The sequence below is a fragment of the Thunnus maccoyii genome, chromosome 3, assembly GCF_910596095.1.
Source record: "Thunnus maccoyii chromosome 3, fThuMac1.1, whole genome shotgun sequence".
Taxonomy (NCBI): domain Eukaryota; kingdom Metazoa; phylum Chordata; class Actinopteri; order Scombriformes; family Scombridae; genus Thunnus; species Thunnus maccoyii.
The window spans coordinates 10956482-10976256 of NC_056535.1; the positions used below are offsets into that span (position 1 = coordinate 10956482).

At 39.6% G+C, this 19775-nt stretch overlaps 1 protein-coding gene across 1 annotated transcript; it reads left to right on the top strand.

Moving 5' to 3' along the window:
* Positions 1–689: 689 nt before the first annotated feature.
* Positions 690–17039, top strand: ell2 (elongation factor for RNA polymerase II 2). Its single transcript, XM_042406845.1, has 12 exons — positions 690–939; positions 3914–3961; positions 4980–5104; positions 5218–5381; positions 8295–8554; positions 9015–9139; positions 9975–10047; positions 10130–10808; positions 12131–12203; positions 13380–13551; positions 14023–14067; positions 14244–17039. Exons 1-12 carry the CDS (start codon positions 766–768, stop codon positions 14358–14360), a joined length of 2055 nt encoding a protein of 684 aa, XP_042262779.1. The 5' UTR covers positions 690–765; the 3' UTR covers positions 14361–17039.
* Positions 17040–19775: the final 2736 nt, after the last annotated feature.

Sequence of the window (19775 nt, forward strand, 5' to 3'; positions counted from 1 at the left end):
AAGATTGAATGCATTACTGCTTGGTAAAACTACTAAGCAGCATTTATTACTTTATTAACCTCACAGAGTGTTTGTGCATGTTTGTGTTTGGCAGTTTATTTTGAGAAATAGGAGGAATCCATTTGTCAACTGATTAATGTGCAGAAAGTCTTGTACATAACAGGCCAACATACAGAATAGTGAAGTAGTTCACTATCTTGTATTTAGATTAGGTCAATATTTATTACAGGGCCTGCTAAACTGTCTTTGGACGAGAGAGTTGACACGATACAGTAGGCCTTTAGTCTACAAAAGCTACCTTTAACAGCTTCAGTAGGCTAGAATTAGTTCTACCATGTCAGCAGAATAGAGCAGGCAGAGGCAGTTTTGCCAAGAGGTAACTACATGTGTGCGTTTGAGAGAGCCTTTGGGCATACAGGGAAAAGGAAACTATAGCTGCAAGAGTTTTTTTTTCTTTTTCTTATAATGGTTTAAAAGAGTAATGGCCCCAGTTTTGGTTCTGTAACACACACTCAAACCCCAGTTGAAGAAGTAAAGCAAATCCTGGTACACTTCTTAAGTACAATAATATATGTTAAAGGACAATAATATCAAAGCACGATGATATATGCCATACTGTAAGTGTAACGTTAGCTACTGTGGCAGTGTGGAAGTGAAAAACTAACAAGCTAGCAAGTGAGGACCAATCCAGTGTAACCAGCCGTGTAGGCAGCAGCTGTAGTCCCTCCCCGGGCCGGAGAGAGCTCAGGGAAGCCGGGCTGCTAAATGCTCCAGCCTCAGAGGGACGATGGTGGAGGGCTGGTAAAGATGGCGGCTCTCTCCGAGGATGGGAGGTACGGATTAAATTGTGGCCGACAGAGCGCAGATAGAATCACCGTTTTACACGTCAAATTGACCGAGACAGCACTGAGAGCGATAGAGAGCTACCAAAATTGCATGGTGAGTGAATCTGCCGTTTATTTCAATTAAAATGAGCCCAGACTGTCAGGGCTGACACGGCTCGTCTCAGCTGGGAAGCCCAACTGCCACGCACAGCTAAAGCTACGAAGTTAGCTAAGCTGTTGGCAGAGCGACTTTCTGCTTGTTTTTTTAATCATATTTTGTCATGTGTCTTTAAATTAATCAACTGAGCAAGATAAATGAGACCTTGGCCTTATGTTCTGGCCAGGTTTTACGAACTGACAAATGTTTTTTAACCTGGAAACCCTGTTGTTAAACTCAGACACTGATTAGCAGACGTTAGCTTTACGTTAGTCTGAAGCAGCTGTGCTGTCCATTTTTTTTCTTGCCAAACTAACGTTACTTTGACCAAATTAGGAAAGTGGTAATTTCATATCGACGAATACACCCGTCATCAGAGTACATATTTATAAACTAAGAAGGTGACACGTCTCATAAACTGAGTGTTTAACGCAAACACTTGGTTAACAAACGTGAACTTTAATTCGACGAGGTTGTATTTTTGTCAGCGCCTGGGTGCAAATATACAGACTGATTATGACTAATGTAACTTCATTAACGCTACAAGTTACTGGCGTTTCAAGCATGTCGCTGTCTGGCCTGCTTACCATATGGTTAGAAGTTTTAGCTAGCGTTAGTCAGAAAACCTAACATCACAACCTGGAAAGGATATGAGGCTCATAACTGCTTAACTTTATTATAAAATGTTGCAGTCCAACAAACTGCCACATTGTAGCTGGAGGATGTAGCTTATTTGAGTAAGTGCCTCAAGGGTTTACATGGTACACATTTTTCATTTGGGCTTGTCTGACATTTACTGACGTTTTTTGTGCATATATGTACCAATTAATGTCAAGAGTAGGCCAACAATTACAAATATAACAACCTCTATACATAAAAATATTTGGATACTTGCCCTTGCTGTCTGTGTCATCTTGTTCAAATGCATTACTATGTATTTATGTACTTTTTTAATTTTATTTTTTTTTAAGCTTTCAGCAAACTACCTCGTCATGTACTGCATTTCACCCCTGAGCTTGACACCGCCAGTCATTTAAAAGCTTTTGAAACTGAGTGTGCTAATAGGGCACTTGCATACCTTCTGGAGATTAAATATAATTTGTTAATCTTGAACTGTACAAATGGTGTAATCTTGTAGAGGTGCTACACAGGTGAGCTAATCTGGAGATACCTCTGCAGTCTGAGGTGCGGAGGCCTGAAGCCAAGTTACCTGACCTTAACTCTGCCAACAACAACGCCATTATATAACACTGACTGGGCCTAGGTCTCCACTCAGGGCTGATGCACTGTCGCATAGCATGGGGCTGTAGTGTTCAGAGGTCTCTGACTGCTTTTTACAGCACATAGTGTGTGTGTAAATATGCATGTCGCACACTATTCACACCCCTGCATGTGAAACTTTTGCTCATTGTCAGCCCGGTATAATGCAGGCGTTGCTTGTAGGGAAATTCATGTTAAAACTGTAGATATAAAGCACAATATAAAATGATTATTTAGTCTGTATCTGACAACTGGCAAATCGAGTGATCACTAAGTTGAAGGAATTCTTTTGTGACCAGCCCATGCTACAACCTTATTGGATGTGGTAATGTTGGTCTATACGCTGCATTGAACGGCAGCCTGCCATCTCTTGCTGACTGAGCAGCCAAAACTGCCTGCTTTTTGTTTCTGTCCCTCTCAGTAATGTGTGTTGTAGCTGAACCAGTGATCGAACTATGGAAGCTGGCTATCTTTGTCTTTCTGTGGTGATGTGAAATGTGATCAGAACTGTGTGTGTGTGTGTGTATGTGTGTGAGTGAGTGTGTGATGGTGGGGGAGGGAGTCAGTCAGTCAGTCTTGGCTTGGGAGTAGCTTAGCTTTAACACAACTGTGACATGGTTCTTTCAGTCTGATTTGAAAATACACATTTTTTATCTTTGTTTATCTCCATCTTGTTTCATGTATGAGTTGGCATGCATATTTTTCAATATCCATGAATGCAGAGAAGCTGTTGTTAATAAAATGCACATTCTACTCAAACCAGTTTGAAGCAGCATTTTAGAAGTCTATGATTTTAGCCAACTGGTTCTTCTGTTGGCTTCAGCTGTGTGAAGAAGCAGGGAGTCGCTACGCTTTCCTATCCCAACTTGCACTGCAGCAGAGAAGCCTCTGCATATTTGTGGCTGTCAGCGCCGTTTCAAGTAGCCACCAACACAAACCTGCAAGCCTACACAAAACAAAGATGTTTCAGAAATAACCTCTTCAAAATATCCACTGTGTTTGAGTGTTGTCCAAGTTCAGACACTTGTGTTCAGATATCATCGATTTTACATATCATACCACCTACCTGTTAACCTCTTAAAATGAAGAAAATTAACATGGTTGCTCTGTAGATTGAAACTTTGAGACACCGTGCCAAACACTGGCTGCTAGTGGCCCGTCATCAAGTATTTTGTAACTAACTCATGGTGTGTGTAGCAACACTGGCACTAGTCAGCCCTTACTGGTGTGCATTTATCCCATTAAGCATAATAAATCGTGGCAAAGTCAAGGGAAAAGCCACAAGCTGACAACAAAACAACACTGTAAATAGATTCCCATAAAATAAAAATCACAAGCTACTTTGTTTAGTTTTACGTGATGCAGGATCTTCAGGGATATGTTTTGTTTGTTTGCTTTTTGGGGATTATGAAGACAGTTTATTGACAGTCTGCTAGGTCTGCTTGGTGTAACAGGACCCTAAGGCTCTGCTGCTGCTGCTGCAACCAAATGAGTTCAGAAGTGTCAGTCAAATAGTGTAACATGTCTTGCAGGTTCTAGACTATGTGTTTTCTTACTTTGGTTTCGTGTAGCTGTACTTAATAACCTACCAAACTAGAATAGCTCTCGCAAAGGTCCTTCACATTTCTTTGGTATCAGTAGGTGTTTAACTGTTGTTTCCCTTCACTTTCAGAATGTACCTTCTTCACGGCCAACGATACAATTCAAGGGACTCCAAGGAGTAAGCACTTTTTTTCCTTTTTATGATAGGAGTCAGGTGAGCGATCACCTTCCCAATTGTGAATTTCTGATGTGGAATAAATAAAACTCTAGTTTTATTTCAGGTTGTCACCAGCAAGCTTAATTTGGTATTTATTAATGACATGTAATTTATGTATTAATTTGTTCATTCACTGAGTTGTATTCATTATTTATTGAGATGCCTCTACACAAGTGTCTTAGAACCAATGGAACCACTGATTTACACTGTTCAGCTACTCAGTTAACACTGATCTATGTTACTGGTATACGTTTATTATAGCATAACAACAAGTGTGTTTATTTATTAAGTGATCAGACTATACATTAATCATGGTATAAGAATGCATTGCATTCAGAAATTGAACTTATTTATCATAGTTATTTATTCAGCATTTCAATATATCCATTTTTTTTTACTTTACAATATTTATAGTATTTTCACACAAAGGACAAGTTTTGTATTGCCTCAAAAATCATTGTTATATTGGAATTAATGTTGTTGTTACATTTTTAGTTATTATCATTGCACATGTAGTTGTCAAAGCTAGTTTTGAGTTGGTGATTAATGTTTATGATTTATAACATCAGCTGTGTCCTCTATGTACACACAAACTAATTTCAGACCCTTCTGAAGTCTGTTAACACTGTCATGCACTGCTCGGAGTCCATGACGCACATGACACACATACAGCCTTCCCTTAGCTGCTGGGTCCTCACGCACCTTCCTGTCTCATGCTAGTTCTTATGTTGTTCACATCAAACCACATAGCCCAGATGTGCATCTGAACTGTATGCACATGCACACATGTTAGATTATAAGGTGAAAATCAAGGTGAGTTTTACCACATGGTAGGGTTTAATATATGGTAGCTATATATTAAAAAGTTAACACCATGTATATGATGATCCTCCTCACTTCAAGTAATCACTTCAGACACCATGCAGGAAACAATAAGTTATTTTTTTTTTCCATTTTTGTGTGGATTTTTTTTTTACAGCACATTAAAATTCCCAAGACCGATTCCTCCTCAAACTCCTCCCACAATTTTGATTTCTACCTGTCTAATGTGGGCAAGGACAACCCTCAGGGAAGCTTTGAGTGCATCCATCAGTATGTGTCAAGGTAATGGTAATCACTGGTCAGCTGAATCAACAGTTACTGTCTTACTACACATTGCTAGAACGTAATCCTCCTTTGCCTCACATTTCTTTCTCATACTCCCTCTTTGTCTGCAGCTCAGGGGCCTCACACCTGTCATTGTTGGAGACGGTACAGGACAAGGTCACAGTGTGCGCCACTAATGACTCCTACCAGGTGACCCGGGAGCGTATGACCCAGGCTGTGGAGGACACACGTGAACGTGGGACCAAAGTCATCAAGCCTGGGGGCCAGTACAGAGGCAAGGCCCTCGATACATTTTTACATATTGTCTAAAATCATCAAGCCTCTGATTTGCAACTCCCACATTCAGATGCCAGGTTGAATCCCCACTCACCAGCATGGCTTTACATCCTATCAACGCCTCTCCTCTCTTTTCAAACCCAGCCCCTTTTGAGAGACTGAATAGGTGAAAGCTGACAGCCTGACTCCATTCAAAGCCATTATTGCTACTGACTAAGCTATTCTGCCATCTCAGTCTTTTCCAGATTAGCAGTCTGACTGATAAGGGCCAAAGGTTGAATTATTTTTTTATTTTGAATTATTTTTCATTGACACACAGCCTGCCAAAATGATACAGAAAGTGCTGAGGTGTCACAGTCCTTGCAGTGAGTGTTGCCTGTGCTTAACACATATTACTGCAACCAATTAAGACTGTTTTCCCATCACACTTGACGAACATAAACTCATGTAGACAAGTTTTCTGTCCATGGCATCAGCCACTGCCTGGATTTGAGTCACACAAGCCGAACAGAAAAAGTAATCTTTGATAACCTAATTTGGCTCATCACTCTCACTAGCTTCTCTCATATGTCTTAACCAACACAGCACAGGTTGGGCAACAAAACAACTCAAACAACTCACTGATGTAATGTTTCATGCCAAATGTGTTTTCCCCTTTCCTGCCTTCCTCTCATTTCAGTATGTTTTTAGTCTCATTATTGACACTTGCTGTACAGTCCCCCAACTACAAAACAAATACATGCTTAAAACACATACAAATTTAACACCAGCAGCCAGACAAGAAAGACTGGCTCACATGTTACTGAGGTATGTACCTGCTTACAGTGAATGTCAAACTGCTTTTTTGGGTTTAAGACTAAGATAATATAGTAGTTCAGATTAAAAAAAAAACGACTCTCTCATTTGGAAATGGTTTGGCTATCAAAGTCTGACAAAATGCAAAGTAAAACTAGGGAGGAAATATCTTGATGATTATATTATTTGTTTAAGTTTAAGAGGTTTCAAATTTCAGGACACCAATAGAAAATATTGTTAGGTATTGTCAACACTGTTTCCAAACTTGAAAAAGGGTTATTACCCAAATTCAAAATGCATTAGACCACAAAATGCACTAAATTTCAGAAGCTCTAATTGATTACTTTATAAAAATATTTTTCATTAAAATGTCCATTAAGCAGTATTATAGTGGTAGCCTATGAGTAACCCTATGTGCACAGTGGAGAGGAATGCTTATTGTTGGCAAAATTCTTACATTTTACCTCGTTTATTTTGCTTGGAGAGTTGAATATGGCTGTATCCATATCAGCATCTTGTTGGTGTGTGCTCTCTGCTACATTTGACAAATCTTCAGCAGCACACAGTAAAGGGGCCGGTATAATCTGTCAGAAATGCTTATCAGATAGTTTAATAGCTTCAGAACCCCCCGCACACCTTTACAACATCAGAATAAGAGGGGCTGTGTAGGGCCATTTCTGTAACTTTTCAAAACTGGTAATCTGACATTCACACTCGCCTCATGCAGTGACTGGCCAGCTCTGTGGATGTGAGAAAGTTGTCAGGGTTTTAACTTGTCTCTCTAGTTCTCTTTTTACATTCTTGACATAACTGTTTCACTTCTAATGTGAACAATACATCTGAAAATATGCGCCGTTATTCTCATATTTAGCTTGGACAGCCACATTTTTTCCATTTGAATAGTCTTTTTTTTAATCAAGAATACAAAGTAAACTGTGGACCATCTGTATATTTAAAACTGGTTTGTTACATCTAACACCTTGTCAAACACTTCTTTGTGAAACCAGGACCAGAAGGCAAGTTCAGTCCACAAAATTTGTTAATTGAATTAAAAACTCCTCAGGCCTGTTTTTCTCGGCCTTGGGGATAGATTTGCATACAGTGGCCCAGATAGAAACTGGGAAACGAGAGGAGCAGCAGAGAAAAGGGGTGGGACAGAAGCTTGTCACAGCTTGTATAGAGTTAGCACCCTATTTACTGAGGGGGCTTTTAGCTACTTGTTTTCACAGGCTGGTAACTTCAGGTAACAATCTGTAACTGTATTTTTATCTTTGTCTGTAGCCTTTAAATGAGAGCTGCACAATCCTAATAATTATGAATACAGCGATAATATTCTGTTCAAATTTGAACATTGTAGTCATCAACATCACATGGTTTTAATAGGATCTAGTTGTGCTTGCTATGTAAGTTGTTATCCAGTCCAGTATGCAGAGTGACTTTCTGAAGGAGACGACTTACTGACATAACCTTTTCACCTGCAGCAAATTGTCATTGGCCTATTGGACAACGTAAATTGTGTGTGCTTACACTTCCTCACATTGCTCCTAGTCTCTGGTTTTTGACAAGGAGGGAGGGGGAAGGTTTTCTTCTCTCTTCCTCTCTCTAACCTTAATCTCTTAAAGAGCTTTAGAATTTCATAATGACTGTGGAGCAGTATAGGGAAATGTACAGACACCCTGACTAAGCACATGGCTCAGCAACATGAAGCAGAGGTGTCTTGAGTTCTAATCACCTAGCCTTTTCCACACAATCACTTTTCCAAACTAGTCTTAGTTGATACAAGGAACTGCAGCCCATTATAGAGTGTAATTTAGTGGTTGCCCCCTTTCTCTGTGGTTGTGTCAGGTGGTAATTGGTGTGAACATTAGGACAATTGGGACCTCCTGCTTGAAAAGCTGAAAAAAAGTAATAGTAGTCTACATGGCAAAGCAGGTAGTTTCTGCCTGTTACTTATTAAATTGAAATATGAGGAACTTCTCTCTTGTTCAGTAAATGGTGTCTGTGACTGTGTTGAGCAAAATGACAGATATTTGATAATCTGACGTAGACCAGCTAGCTAACGTCACTGCAGAGAAAGAGGGGTATTTAACATTAAACAAACACTTTCTCTCTTTAGGAAAGAAAGTCCATATTCGTAAGCCTGCGCTATCAACCCCAGAGGTGGTCCCAGAGCGCAAACGATCCACACCCATCAACCCAGCCAACACTATCCGCAAGTGCCTTTCCAGCAACCCCGTGTCCCAGCGGCCGTTCCGGGACCGCATCATTCACCTGCTGGCGCTGAGGTCCTACAAGAAGCTGGAAGTGCTTGCCCGTTTGCAGCGGGACGGTATCAACCAGAAGGACAGAAACTCCTTGGGGACCACCCTACAACAGGTACTGTAAGATGGCTGTTCTTTTTTTATGGTTTTAGAGTCTCATAATATGTCTTATCAGTAGTTAGAGAGCAATTTAAAAGGGAAGCGGCCCAGTGATTGATAGTTCCACGTACTCTATTAAACAGATGGCCTGGCAGTAATAACTATGTTCTTTAATAGCTGATACTAGGTATTTGACACTAGTACTTGTATTCATCAAGTGTCTAATTTAATCCCAAAGATCCCCTTACCTTTCTTTAAACATGAGACCGAGATACACAAAAATCTACATCCGGTTCACAGTGTAAAGGCTTCATTCACTTTGACACAAAACAAGCCATATAATAGTTATTATTATTTGCATACACAGATGTTTGGCCAGCACAGGAAATGTGAAGTTTCTACACATAATGTATACTTCTCATGCTATTGTAGTTTAACTTTGAAATTGTGTGCATGTGTGTGCCTATATGAAACAGGTGGCAAATCTGAACCCCAAAGACAACACATATTCATTGAAAGACTTCATTTTCCGTGATGTCCAGCGAGACTGGCCTGGCTACTCTGAAGATGAGAAGGTCCAGGTTGACCGGATCCTGGCTCGGTACAGAAATGCATTCTTAACCTCAAGACATGCTTACTTTAACTATTAAAGCATTTACACTTTATGGTGTGAGACTACACTTAAGTATAAGTAATAATTTAAAGTGAGGGTTGTATGTGGTTTTGGTTTTACAGTTGGTTGGTGCTTTGAGTGCTGCTTGAATTAATATTGGTAACAATGGATTCCAAAGTTTTAGTTTTTTTTTAGTTTTTTTTTTTTACTTTTGTTTAATGAATTTCTGTTCACAAACCTGCCAGATATCCTGTGACTGTACAGCTGTGTATACTGGCAGCTGAGGGATGGTCAGTGGATAAGTGAAGTATGCTGCAGGACTGGTTTTAGTAGTTTATATGATGTCATTATTTTTCTTTCTCTATGTTGAAAACTTGTCACCATCGGGGCACCACATTGTCACTGACATGTATTCAAGGTGACCACAGCTGTTGTGCTCTACAGGCAACCAAACTAACTTTAAACAGCCACTTTTCAATCCTAGAGGGAGTGATTGCTTAATGATTATGTTAAAAGAATAGTTGAGCATTTTTAAAGTCTATCAACAGGTTCTCACCTCTCATGTAGTACACTCGTAGGTTTTAATTTGCAGTTTAATGCCTTTCTTTCCTTATTAAACAATTACATTTTAAATCATCCATTGATGTGATCCATTTTGCTAGCTTCAAGTCTCTTATTCTGTGCTTTTGTTAGCACATTGCAAACAATTGCTTTAATACAAGTATGAATTCATTAGCTGAGCCTGGTGTAATGATAGTTAATATGCTCTTTCTTTTCTGTTCCACCGTTCACCACTGATGCCACTCTCTCCTTTCTTCAACAGCAAATTAGGTCTTCCTACTGAGGCACTCTCATCAAGCAGTTCTCCCAAAGACAGTGTCCCTGCGTCCCCCCTGGTACCTGCACAAATACACACACATGCACACACAGACAGTGAAGTGTGTAACTTTCCTCTAAATTCTAGGTGTTCTCTTGCAGAAGCGCCAGCCAGACTTTGACTTCATAGATCCTTTGGCGCCAAAGAAAGCCCGCATCTCCCACCTCAGCAATCGAGGGCCAGCCGCATCTTTATCCTCATCCTCCTCTGACCGCCGTGAGGACGAGGGGAGCCCTGGCTCCAAACGCTCGTCCCTACCCTCCAACGTCACCTCGGGCCCTCCCAGCCATCTCCCCATCTCGTCCCACCCTCCTGCACCCTCTCACCAGCAGCCCAGCCCAGCCTCCAACTCCAACTCACCCAGCACCCCGGAGGGCTGTGGTACCCAGGACCTGCCCATGGACCAGAGTTCCTCCTGCAGGGACCCTTCACCCAGCCCCTTCTCTTCTGATAGGATCCTGCAGGACCGCTATCGGCCGCCCATCCCAGTCCCCAGACCAGCTGCATCCCCCAGCCCTCCTCCTTGCACCTCACTCACAGTTACCTCCACTGTCATCAGCAGCCCTCCCTTGTCCAGCAGTACCACCAAGAAGTTCAAGAAGAAATCCAAAAAGCACAAAGATAAGGATCGAGAGAGGGAGAAAGGGAAACGGACGGAAAGAGGCAGTAGTCCTCCCAGTGTAGCAGAGCAGGCTGAGGAGAGTCGTAGGGCCAAAAAGAAGCGCAGTTCTGAGGAAGCGAAAAGAGAAGTTATCGACAAGAATCCTCACAAAGATCAAGGTGTGTCTCTGTCTTGTTAATTATCTGCATCGGTGAACCAAATGTCTCAAAATGACCATTTACTGCTCTGCATGCACACCTCACATTACTATCAGCTATTTTCCATTTTCCAAATTGCACTTCACCTTTTTTAATAATTTAATGTTACTTTAGGGAGAAATTTGTTCCCATTCATTTGGATCTATTACTGGTTTAATGTAGTTGAAGGCACATCTTCAGAGACACATTAATATTTTTAAAGGGGTCACTCGTAGTAACAAATCCAGTTTTTATCACCCAACTCTGCAGCTCTGTGGAGTGTTGCTTTGTACTTTGGCCTCTTCTTGCTTTCAATACAGTACCTTTAATTTGCCTAGCTATCATTTTCTCTAAAAAAAAAATTGAGTTCAAAATTCCTGTCTTTTCATAGTATTATAAAAGGGTGGGTCAGTGTTACATCACATGTTTAAAAGCACTCTGGAGACATTAGAGGATACACTAACAGAGAAAGGTGTATATATTATCAAAGTCAAACATTTATTTCTGGAAAAAATTAACAAAAACAAAGACCTTTGACATTCAGTAAAAAGTATTTTAATGTAATACAGCACAGTGGAAAATAATGGTAAACCAAAAATACATTGAAATACAGCTTGAGTCCAACTTTAAGAACTTTGCTTCATTAGGGCAACTTTGAGTAAGTGTGTATATATGTGTGTGTGTGTGTTTGGACTCACTAATTCAAGCAGCTTTGGCATGTCTTGTGACTGACATGCCTCCTCTGTCCAAGTTTCCAGACAGTTTATCTTTCAGACTTTGGATTGTAGCTCACCATGTTTCAGTGTTTATCTCTACACAGTCTCCTATGACCCACCCAGTTTGATTACTGTGATGCATGATGTATTTTGGCTGAACATGCTGAGGCATTGATCCGTGTTCTTCTTTACTCTGTGATCGTCAGTTCTGGTTCACTTCATACTGTTAATGTTGTGGGGGTAGTTTGAGACACTCTGCTGCTTCCTCAAGGTCTGTGCCCCATTTACGATCATGGAGTCTTGACGTTGTTTCACACTACACAACGAAAGTGCTGATCCTATGACACCTGTGGTGACGGTTGATTTTGAGTTTCACTCTATAAAACGTCAGTAACAGCTGTAGTAACAGCTGTGACTGTTGGGTGGCAGCAGTACATCTAACTGCAGTGTCTAATATATCAAGGGAAGAAAAAAGGATAAATAATCTTGAAGGCTTGTATTTTTTTTGTCAAAGACAGAGAAAGATTCTGTGTATTATTATTGTAAGTGTAGTATTTACATGCTAACACTTTACTTTTTCCTCCTCAGACTCTTCAGAGAAAGAGAAGCCAGTCCAATCTACTGAATTCTCATCTACAGTTGATATACCTGACTATGTAGTGTGAGTAACTGTAAATATACAGTATCTTAAAGGGCCTATTATGCTACAATGTGAACATCTTTACCTCTCAGGTCTCTCAATTTATCTCTGACACAAAAGAAATCACACAGTTTAAAACATTTGACCATAATTAAAGGGGATGTTAATAATAGACCCAAGCTTGAGAATTAGATGCAGCGTTAAACACATCTGTGTTTAATCTGTGCAGTCTGGTATTCTTCTGTCATCACTGTACTAGGACTGTTTTGTAGTTTCTTCACCATTTGTAATTACTTAAAGGAACGTGTCGTCAATGCCACATCACAGGTCGAAAAACTCACTAGATGTAAAACATGATTCCCACCTCTCTTTAAAGGTTCTATGTGCAGAATTGTGACGCAATTTACATGTATTAATTATTTTTTTTATTGACAATGAGCCAATGAACGGGTTGTAATGTAACTTAAAATGAGACTTTCTCCAACTTTCTTGGTAACAGCCTTTAGACTCATTTCTATGTAAAAGACCCCAGCCAGATTTTACGCGAAAATCCAAGGGAGGTGATGTTTTTGCGCGCTCCAGAATGCCTTGTCTCTCTCCCACTAACGTCAACAAATGACTGGCATAACGAAACAACACAAAAAAACCCGTGCTATCCAACTAAAAACACCCTGTAGATATTAGCTCTCCAGCTAATTCGCTGCCTCTGTCGAACACAACACATTTCACAACAAAACAGCCCTGCAATGACAACATTATTTCCTCAACCAAGGAGCAGAAAACAAGCTCCAGATCGATAGCAGAACCTAGCTTACCCCTTTTGTTTTTTCTGTTAGTAGTCCAAAGGTTGCACATTTCACAGCAAAACCACAGCGAGTTGCTGCCTGGATATGCCACATCCTGCAATAGTCTCACGCCACTGCTCGAGCGAGTGCGCAAGCAACAGGATGTTGACTGCAGCTCACTTAACCGCCACCAGTGTCACTAATGAGAGGGAATTTCTGATTCTTACAAACAGAACCTTTTTAAATATCGTGACTTTTACAGAGATGTAGGATGAGGAAATTTAGGGGGAGAGTTTGTTCATAGTAGAGTTCTGGTTTTAGTCTTGCACGACAATTTTTGCTGAAATAATTGTATATGTGTATCCAATATCAAAAGATTAATTCAGTTTAATTCCCTTTCCTATGTTAACAGAAAGTACATGCCGTTGGTGTCCACGGACCAGCGACAAAGCTACAAGGATGACTTCAATGCAGAGTATGATGAGTACCGCCAACTGCATGCCCGTGTGGAGAACATCACCCGCCGCTTTACCCAGCTGGATACCCAGTGTCGGAAGCTGGTACCTGGCACCAAAGAGTATCAGGTCAAAACCATTTGCCTGCATATACTTGATTGATGTTGCTGTTACTCCATTGATTTCAGTATCTACACAGTTATATGCCAGTTTTTTTGTTTTTGCTGATGCAAAATTGATGAGCAACATAGGAGGCAGGATAATTCTTTTTTGTTTGTATTTAATTAAAACGATTAGTGTTACATTTCCAAGTGTTCCTTGATGCACTGAGATCTGCAACCACCATGAAACAAACACTTTTAATGTCTAATGTCATCATGATTGATAAATTCTGAGCATCTGTGCTGCTGTTGTGCCAAGTTATCACATAGAGTTTAATGTCTGTTTAAGCTTGACATAAAATTTACAGTATTTTCAACCATACTGGCTAAATACTTTTTCCTGTTACAAAGTGAATGCAGGGTGTGAAGTTTGTAATATCTGTGAATGATATGCATTAGAAGTGATCATTTTTTAAATCGTTTTTATTTTATTTTACAGAAGGTGCAAGAAGAAGTCTTGAAAGAGTACAAAAAAATGAAACAAGTAAGTAAGGCAGAAGCCTCAATAGGGTGATTTATTTATTTTATTTTTAAGACCACTGAACTTTGGATTGTTCATGATTACTAACTACATGTTTGCTAGTAGATTTTTTTGTCAAATACAGCAAGAGTTGTGGTCAGATTGATAGCTTATGTGTATTTATTTATTTTTTTTTACAGCACAGCCCCAACTACCATGAGGAGAAACAGCGCTGTGAGTACCTGCACAACAAGTTGGCCCACATCAAGCGGCTAATAGCTGATTTTGACCAGCGCAGAGCCCAGGCCTGGTGCTGAGAGCACAGCACAGCCCACCAGGCCTCCCACAACATCTTCACTAATCAGTATTGAGAATGGAGTGTCGAACCAGGAGGGGGTGTCCAACTGGCTCTTATTTATTAACACCCCCACAGTTACTGCCTCCACAACAGCCCCCCTTCCTTCCCCTTTTTCTTTTTCCCATCATCCTTCATTCCTTCCTTCTTTTCTCATCTTTGATTCCACAGGCAGTATTGTTGCCTGCATTCTTGAAAATCTCTGACTCTACCCCCCCATCTTTTGCTTTCTCAATGAGCTCCTGTGGAATTTCATACCACTGGACGAGTGGAAGGGGCTACATGAGGTGTGAAGGAGTTTGGGGAAAATCTTTAAACTCTTCTAACCTTTGAAGGACTTTATCTGGCAAAAAAAAGAACAAAAAGTATTTTTGAGCATCAGAGAAAATAACGTATTTAAGTAAAAAAAAAAAAAAAAAAGAGGGAGATCTATTTATTTTGGGACTCGTAGTGCAAAAGAGTCCGCAGATGATATATTAACTTTTGTTGAAAACAATGCAAAAAAAATTACCGCGGGCCTTATGTGTTTTGACTTTGTGAAGCCATTTTGCACGCAGGATCCATATGTCATCTCACTCGGCAATGACGTCTCTCTTGCCTCATTTCCTCTCTATTCACACAAAACTGTACTGGATAACCTTGCTTCAACACACTGCCGTGTGTCTGCTGAGTTTGAAGAGGAAGGAAATGAGACAGGCAGGAGAAATCAATGAGCTGGCTGAGAAGCAACAACAATATGTGTGCATGGATTGTAAATTTAGTTGTAATGGCCACGTGGAGTGGTGAGGGTGGGGTAACTAAAGGAGTATGTTCCCCTGTTAGCAGGGGGCAGTATTCCCTGCACCAACAGTGTTTAATGTTCACGGTGCATTATGGGTGCCTTAAGGTGTTTACACTCAAACGTCGAGTTAGGCCGACCCACAGGCTACACAATGGAACTACAACTGCCTGGCAACAGGTTGTGCGTGTGTGCGTGCGTGCGTGTGTGTGTGTGTGTGTGTGTGTGTGTGTGTGTGTGCGTGCACAAGCATGTCTGAGCAGGGGAGGAAGGAAGAGATGTTCAGTCTGAAAGGCGTCAGAGCGTTACAGATTGTATGAGTTTGTGTATTTGTATGGTTGTGGATCACGTGGAGTGAAAGGTAAAAAAAAAAAAAACAGAAATAAGGGGGAAAAAAAGTGAGAAATAAGAAAAACAACAAAAAAAAAGCTGCTATAGTGTTTGACCAGCCAGAGCACTCAGGATCAACCTGGCTGGAGTAACAGTACCTGATCTTAATTGAAGAGATATAGAGGATCCTAATATTAATTTTCCAGAATGGTTCATCTCTAAACCTTGGAAAAGACTGCGCCCACCTCTTCAGGCAAACAGTATGTGTTTCTCTTCACCGGAGGACAAATCTGTATGATGTCAAATGTATTTGATTCTCAGTTTGAGTTCTGCAGAGCATTGAAAGATTTCAGAGTAGCATTTTTTGTTTTCAACATTGAAACAGATATTTAGTTCAATGAATGGATGAATGGATTCTATGAAAAATGAAAATTTATTTTTGAGTTTATTTCAACAAGGGAAAAATTGTTTACAAAACCTGTGTTAGAATGTTTGCCAAACATTAAATACTTTTCTGGTACTGCATCCATGGAGTAAAAATTTCTGATTGGGACTTAATTTTAGGATTCATTTATACTGGAATATGTTTCTCATTCACTGAAGAATAAATCCAATAATGTTGCATTTTGGGGTGTGAAGAGGAACTTAGTTACTGTGCCCCTAAATAAAAAAAATCAACAGTTGAAGGGTATCGACTCTGACGTCTCTGTAGTCATCAGCTGGTCAGCCCCTTCTCAGCAGTCTGGTCTGAAATATATTCAGCTAGTGAGGACATGTAAGAGTCTGTCTCCTGTATTGGGGGAAAAAATGTAGCACCATTTTTTCCCCCCGCAAACTGGAGATTTAAGTAAATACGGGCCAGTTCTGTTCCACATATATTTTGGTTGTGGCATCCTGTCGAACAGTCAGTCTCTGCAGTAGACTGGCTGTATTTGTCGGCTGTCAGAGTCAACTTTAGTGTAATTGCAAACTTGGCTTAATGTGCTTGTTTTCTCTGAAGTTATTTTGGACAGAAAATCAGCACTTGTATATTGGAGGTGTAACAACAGCAGATAAAAATGTCCACAAGAGGCTCCACTCTACATTTACATTTATTACAGCTGTGGGATATAGGGTCAGTGTTTTGGTTTATTTTTCCTGTTTTCTTTAGGTGATTCTTTTGGTCATTCTCCAGAATCTGGCGAGTGCCACTCCAACCGCTGAAATAGTGCAGGAGGCCAGGGCTTTACATGTTGTCCATCACCTGCGGCATCCTCGCAGCCCTCCAAAGATTTCTGCTCCTATCAAAGACAGATAAACTTAAATGGGGTTTGAACAACAGCGATTAGCATATAGTGACTCATTATTATTATTGGAGGAAGGGGAGAAGAGGGTTAATCAAGAGTCTTAATGAGGAAGTGACTAAGTTTAAAAATGCCCTGGCAGTATTTGGAAAATGAAAAACCACTGAAAATCAAGTGAATTTTGAGTGAAATCTGATCCTGCCCACCTGAAAATGTACAAGGCATTTCAATAAAAATCAACTTAGTTTTACCTGGAGTATGTCTTTTTTCTCTTTTGTCCTTTTGTCTCCTTTTCAGCCATTTGAAATTGTTAAAAATCAGAAACATTATATGCTTTAATGTATTGTTTTTTATGACAGAACTGCAAATGTTTTCAAAGCTGACACCATTAAAGCAAAATTTAAAGGATTTGGTTTTCTTGCATAATGTTGAAGTTATTGTATCTGAATTTAATGTGCTGGTTACCCAAATATCCAAGTTGAGTGTTATAAAGTGAGTCCAGATAGTGCTCTCACTATTCAGCTTTGCTGGATCTACTTCAACAATAAAACAATGTCTGCTAGATTAATGATGAGATAGAAGATAAATCATTATTTGGACTTTGTTCTTCCGAGCATTTTTTAAGAAGTATCTTTCATCTAGCTGCTTTTATGTTGAGCAAGGAAAATATGTAGCCCACAGTACTGACACACATTTGGGAAAGACACTAGATCAGAAATGCTGATGTTTGTAAAACAATGTTTTACATAAAACAAGATAAAATGTATAACAAAGCAAACGCACCACCTGTCAGCAGTTCATGATTAAGATAACTTCAGGAAGTTACGTTTAATATACAGTGTCCTTAAAAAGGTTCATATGTCCACAAGACTTGAAAGACTTTGACACTGTTGTCGTACACTGATTATTTGCAGTTTCATGGTACATAAATACATCAGATTATCAGTCAACACAGATTTGGCTCCTTCGTGTCTAAGGCTCTGTTGACCCTAGTTTTTCTTGGCGTCTGCAGTTTATATACTTTAACATTTTATCCAAAATGCAGAAAATCTGATTCATACCAGCAACATCTGTACATAAAAAAGGGTCTAAATAGACCGCTGCCTGCAAGCAGAATCTGCCTTCAGGTTCTGTTACTTAATACCTGAGAAAAATAGGAGACTGGTTTTAAAGACGTGACCAGAAGTGTCACTGACTTAAAACATATATTTGGTTGCAGCCTGCATCATTAAAAGTGTAATTTAATTTAATAACATACTAAACCAACTTTGTTTTTCTTAGCATCAGCAAGGGAACTGAAATCATGTTTGAATTACAGCGAATTTAAGATGAAAGATGTGATATTGGACTATACTATGTTTTTTTGTGAGTAGATTTTATTTCCATGGTCAACCAGGACTGATGCAACCTGCTAAACCAGTCAACATTTACTAATAAATGTCTAAAAGAGAGTACTAAAGCTCAGTGAATGTGACAGTTTATGTATTTTTTGATGCACCATAGATTTATTGGCTAACATTAATTGAAAGGCATAGACAATTCAACACTGACAGCACCATTAGGCATTATTTGTTTCAATATTCATTAAAGTACTAACAGACCTTGGTCTCAACTTATCTACTGAGCCTAGAAATTGAAGTCTGTCCAACCGACGAGAATATCATAACATGAGATTTACTTATGTGAAGATTTGTTTAGAAGGTTATCTTATTTTAGTATTGGTTGGATGTTTTACGTGATTTGATTAATGGTTCGTGATTTGATAGGTATATTCTTTATATGTTTATGTAAATTGGGAACTATATTACACTATGCAGCTTGTCTATAGTGTTTAGGATAGTTTATATTGGGGGGAGGGATACGCTGTACAGTGTAAGTGTGTGGTCTGACTGTTTTGACAGATATTGAAGTACACATGTTCCAAGGATGAAGCTGACCCCGCACCCAAAACTTAATATGAAACTTTGTGGTCACTTTTTTCACTTTTGCTGCTGAATTTTTCAGTCTCAGTTCAGAATTTTTCTGATTAGTTCAGACGCAAAGCTCTCATGTGGCTGCGTCCCTATTAGTCATTTACATTTGGAGGGACAGATTAACGGTAAGTCGTACTACTTGTTGCATTTCCAGACCATTGAAACTGAAAAATTCTGAACTGAAACTGAGAAGTTCAACAGCGAAACTGAAAAATTCAGCAGCAGAACAGCTGTGAAAAAAGTGACCACAAAAGAGAAATCCAGATCAGTTGAAGAAATGTGGAGAGTATTGTAATCAAATGTTTTGCTCTTGTATAGTTTTATTGTAAGTTTTGCGTTTGAGGTCACTTTTTTGCTTTATTTTTCAATTTCAATGACTTTTTTTTGTTTTGATTCTTGGGAGATAGTGTTCAATTATCATGAGACAAATTTGAGACAAGTCTAGGCTATCTCATTTTAATTTCTTTCCCTACACAATCAGGATAGTAAAATATGGATCATATGTCTGTATTTACGCATCTCTTCTCATGTGATGTCTTTCCAGCCAATCAGACTACCCCCTTCCACACATCATATAACTACGTCAGCATGTTATTTTTTAAACAATGTGGCTAGATTTGTAGGTGGTGTCAAAAAGTTGTTTGTCTCAATAAATATGTGTATTTTAAAAATTATACATTTACGCCTATTGGTTCTTTTGGTTATGACTTGTGTACAATAATTGTACTCAAAATATCATTTTAAGCCTCTGGTACCATACTTTAACATTTCCTATCTTGCAACGCTGCAGACCACTTTCTCCCGTCTTTTCAGCCGGAGGGATGATTTGTGAAACTCTCGCAAGATTTGTACATGTCGTGTTTCTTCATTGTATGTGTAAGGCTGGAGATATATTTGCTTTTTTAACCACGCATTTACATAGACAACCAGCTGCGTTGTGAGCATAATTGTTGCGTATGTAATTTGCGTATTACTGGAAGATTCCACTAGAGGGCACACCAGAGAACTCAGGA

Excerpts from the sequence above, each read along its gene's own strand:
- ell2 (XM_042406845.1), top strand. The coding sequence starts at position 766 with ATGCTCCAGCCTCAGAGGGACGATGGTGGAGGGCTGGTAAAGATGGCG. Across the intron at positions 8,555-9,014 it reads TGGGGACCACCCTACAACAG|GTGGCAAATCTGAACCCCAA; the intron begins GTACTGTAAGAT and ends TATATGAAACAG. Across the intron at positions 12,204-13,379 it reads GATATACCTGACTATGTAGT|AAAGTACATGCCGTTGGTGT; the intron begins GTGAGTAACTGT and ends CTATGTTAACAG.